Source organism: Rhinopithecus bieti, unplaced genomic scaffold, assembly GCF_001698545.2.
Source record: "Rhinopithecus bieti isolate Rb0 unplaced genomic scaffold, ASM169854v2 scaffold_29388, whole genome shotgun sequence".
Classification (NCBI taxonomy): Eukaryota; Metazoa; Chordata; class Mammalia; order Primates; family Cercopithecidae; genus Rhinopithecus; species Rhinopithecus bieti.
Genome location: NW_016813389.1, coordinates 1390552 through 1394878, shown reverse-complemented (window position 1 = coordinate 1394878; position 4327 = coordinate 1390552). Strand labels below are relative to the sequence as shown.

Genomic DNA, 4327 nt, shown 5'->3' with positions numbered 1-4327 from the left:
TTAGCCAGGATGGTCTCGAACTCCTGACCTCGTGATCCACCCGTCTCGGCCTCCCAAAGTGCTGGGATTACAGGCTTGAGCCACCGCGCCCGGCCTGGCAACAACATTTCTTAAAGTTTAGGGATAAAGATGGTGTGTTATCGGTGGGAGATGTGAGAGTTTGTTTTTGTTTTTTGTTTTTAAGGGAAAGCTTGATGTTTCTCTTCTTTTTCCCGTTCCCCAGCAGACTAACACCAACCAGGCTCCTGCTGCCGGGCCAAGCGCTGTACTGGGCCGCATACTAAGGAACGGGAATTCAGGACATTTGGAAACCAACTTCCAAAGGGTCCAGGTTAAGGAGAGAGAGATGACCCCCTGGGACCCCACCCTCCTGCCTGAGCCTGGAACCCTAGAAGCCAGACCCAGCTGTGGACACGTGCCCACGCCAGCCCCCCATACACGGTGCTCTCTGAATCCAGGCATGCTCATGGTCTTTTGAGGAGAGAGATTGATTGTGTTAGGGTCACCTACACAATCCATCAGCCTGTAGTTGCACCTACAAAATCCATCAGCCTGTACATGGTCGGACATGCGCCTAGGATAAACAAAACCCAGCAAACTCTAAAATCCACGTGCAGGGCCTCTCTGGCAGCGAGTGACGGTGGTATTGGTCTTTTGGCCAGACATCAAGCAAGACACTTGCCATGCAGGAGGTCAACGTGTCCCCATTTCTTTTCTTTTTTTTTTTTTTTTGAGACAGAGTCTCGCTCTGTCGCCCAGGCTGGAGTGCAGTGGCCAGATCTCGGCTCACTGCAAGCTCCGCCTCCCGGGTTCACTCCATTCTCCTGCCTCAGCCTCCTGAGTAGCTGGGACTACAGGAGCCTGCCACGTCGCCTGGCTAGTTTTTTGTATTTTTTAGTAGAGACAGGGTTTCACCGTATTAGCCAGGATGGTCTCCATCTCCTGACCTCATGATCCGCCCGTCTCGGCCTCCCAAAGTGCTGGGATTACAGGCTTGAGCCACCGCACCTGGCCACGTGTCCCCATTTCACAAGTGAGGAGTTCAAGGTTCAGAAAGGTCAAATGTGACTCCCAAGGCCACTCAGTGGCAGCGCCAAGCTCCAACCCTGGGAGTCTCTGATTATAACCCCAGTCTCACCAGGACACCTGCTTAAACCCCCCTGAACCAGGGGTCCCCCAGGAGATAAGCAACAGGTATCAAATGCACATATGAATACCCAGGCCAGTCATCACACAGTAAGGTTATATGTACTGAGAAAGCTTCTCAGAGTGGGAATCAAAGTGACAAACATGGAAAATTTGAATCGGGTCATGCAAAACCGAGTGACTCTAGAAGAATGCAACTTCCCTGAGACTGACCTAACTCTGGCCAACTTCTGCCTGATTCCTAGATAAGGGAGGAAAAGGTTGAGGGGCAGACAGCAGTTCAGAGGCCTCACTGGTTTTAGTATAAGGCCTGAGAATGGGCAGAGCGGGGAAAGACTCGGGCTCTGAGGCTCTCTTGGGCTGAGGGGTCTCTTAAGCAGCTGTGTGAGGTGGGAGCCAGAAGTGGACTCTTAAGACAGAGAAATCTGATGTTTCTTCCAAGCAAGCCATGTGACCTCTCTGACCCTCAGTCTCTTCATCTGAAATGTGTCCAGCAAAGCTCTATTGACTAGCTGCTCCATGCGGGGCTGATGCTGGGTGCCAGGGACTCAGCCATGAATGGGAGAGACCAGATTGGAGCCCTCGCCAAGCTCACTCCTAACAGGGGGAGACAGCGCATTTGGAGATGAGCAGATTCTGACATCAGTTGTAAGGAAATAACGCAGGGATTAAATAATCCCTTTCTCGGGTGGGGCTCTGGGTGGGCATCCGAGTCAAGGCTGAGTCTAGCATGGACCCCGGGGTGACCGCTCATGGACCCCGGGGTGAGCGCTCAGTCAGTGGAAGCTGCTTTTGCAGCTGCAGAAGTTCTATTAACATAACCTGTGTAAAACGAGGCTGCCTTGGGGGCCAGTCTCATCACGGTGTCACGCTCAGAAAAACACCAGTCTGACATCCCCAAATCATTGAAAAGCAGTTTAAATCTTCCCGAAATCTTTCAAAGAGACACCAAAGGGGAATTCCTTTGCGTACCACACACAAAAGACATTTTCCAGCCTCTCTGCCGGGAGGTCTCATGGTAGCTGCCTCTAGAATATCTCCCTTCCCACTCCCTCCTTTTTATCCTTATCAGAGAGGTGGGAGCGCTGGGCCTGGTCCCAGGAGACAAGGGACTGGGCTGGATCCAGCCTCTGGCCTCCCTAGCTGTGGGCTCCTGGGTGCATTGCTAAACTACTCTGTGCCTCAGTTTCCTCATCTGCAAATCATAGATAACAATCGCACCACCTGCAGGGGGCTCTTGTGGGAATTCTAGGAAATAATCCCCATGAAATACATGAGAGAGGCAGGCACACAGCTAGACGATTGACGTGTGAGCTACTAACACGATTTCTCTCTGCCCCCCTCACCCACCTCTCCTTTGCACCCACCCCAGTCAGGAGCTCTGGGCGGCGCCTCCTATAGGTCAGTGTGGGTTTTCTAGGTCGCACCGCAGCTCTACCCACTGTCCCAGACAGCACAGGCCAAAGGCCAGGCCTGGACAGACAGAACTGGGAACTTTCTTAGGAGGTGACAACAGGGCCTGGGACCATGCGTATCCCTGCCCCCTCTACGGGTGCATCCTCTCTTAGGTGGCATACACAAAGGGCAGTGTCCCCTGGGCATCAGTGCTCTGAGGGCAGAACCAAGCGAATGCCCTCTTAGGGCCTGCCGATGTGCTGGGGAAATGTGGCTCCCCACCCATGAAGCTGCTGCTTGCTCCAAGCCTGGGTGCCCTGGCCAAGGTGGCTCTACCTGGCTGCCAGGGTCACAGAGCAGAGGATTCAGATGTCTCACTTCATGAGGGGCTCCAAGCCAGGCCCTGGCAACACAGGTGTGAACAGCCATGTGGTTCCTGCCCTCGTGGAGTTCACAGCCCTGTGTGCAAAGCAGGCAATCAGGGCCTAAGCATGGGGTGCGAAACCCAGAGTGAGCAGAAGAGGATGGGCTGGGCAACAGAGAGGGCTTCCCAGAGAAACAGGCACTGAAGGGAAGGGTTTGCGTGGGAAGAAAAGGGGTTCCAGGCAGAGGCCACAGCCTGGGCAAGGGCCTGGAAGAGAAAAGTGGTGGGTTCGAGGGGCTGCAGGTGTCCTCGCCCACCTCCCCGGACAGGTGCGGTTTATTGCTCAAGGCCACATACACCATCTCACGTGGTCCCCACTGCCACCTGGAGAGGTCAGAGGGCAGGAACTCTTATTCCCAGTTCACACTGGGACAATTCCCAACTGGACTAGAACCCCGATTTCCTGACTCCTGGCTCAGGTGAAAGGGCCAACGTAAGGCTGGGCCCACAGCAGCCCTGGCATTTGACCAGCAGTCAGGTGGACCCAATTTTCATCACTTCCCTTTAACAGATGAAGAAATTGAGGCTTAGGGAGAGCACAACACCCCTCAACTGTCACAGTTTTTGTCTCTCTTGGGGCCCTACGACAAGCCTGAGGTGCAGAAAAGCCGTCCCTGGGTGGGGCAAGAAACAGAGCTGGGAACAGGGGTGACTTGGGGTGAAGGAGGGAGGGGAGCGGGGATGGGTTTTGGAAATCCACACCGGGCGGGGAAAGGCGAAGGAATGTGGGTGAGACGGGGTGCGCCGGTCCCGGAGGGGCCCAGGGCCTCAGGCAGCCCCCTCCCTCCCTGCCTCCCAGGTAAGACCCTAACTTCGCGGAAGACGACACCCCTCAGGTGGGCGGGGAGGAGGGTCACCGCCTCCTGGCCACCCAATCAGAGACATTCCCAGTCTGATGGCGGAGGCCGCCAGGGCCAAGGGCTCGCAGGGCCTTTCCCGGGGAGCCCCCGAGACCTGCCCCGGACTCGGAGGCCCACCGCCCACCGCCCGCCCCCAGCCTCATTAGCACCGACACCCGTCGTCCTCCCCTCGGTTTCCGATGGCTCCAGAATTTAAAGGTTAAATCCTAACCTCGTCTCAGCAGTTTCTCCCGGCTTTGCCTACCCAGCGCCAGTTGCTGGTAATTATATGCATCTCCGAGCAGCCAATCAGCTGTCAGACTGACAGATACTGATCTTTTCGTTTTATTTTTAGCTCTGTGCTTCCCCCTCTAGTTGCAAAAAAAAATTCTGTTTGTTCTGTGTGCTGCTGCCTCGCTTCCAGCCCTGCAGCCGGCTCTCATCTCCGCCAGCCAGGCGGGAGCAGGCAGCCGCCGGGGCTGGAGCCTGCGGTCCCCGCCCGAAAGCGGGGAACAGAACGTGC

At 55.6% G+C, this 4327-nt stretch overlaps 1 protein-coding gene across 1 annotated transcript; it reads right to left on the bottom strand.

Annotated features, from left to right (window-relative positions):
- Positions 1 to 2562: 2562 nt before the first annotated feature.
- Positions 2563 to 4052, bottom strand: LINC02913 (long intergenic non-protein coding RNA 2913). Its single transcript, XM_017848182.1, is given in 1 exon segment — positions 2563 to 4052. A coding segment is annotated over 1 exon segment (705 nt). The 5' UTR covers positions 3268 to 4052.
- Between the last annotated feature and the right edge of the window lie 275 nt (positions 4053 to 4327).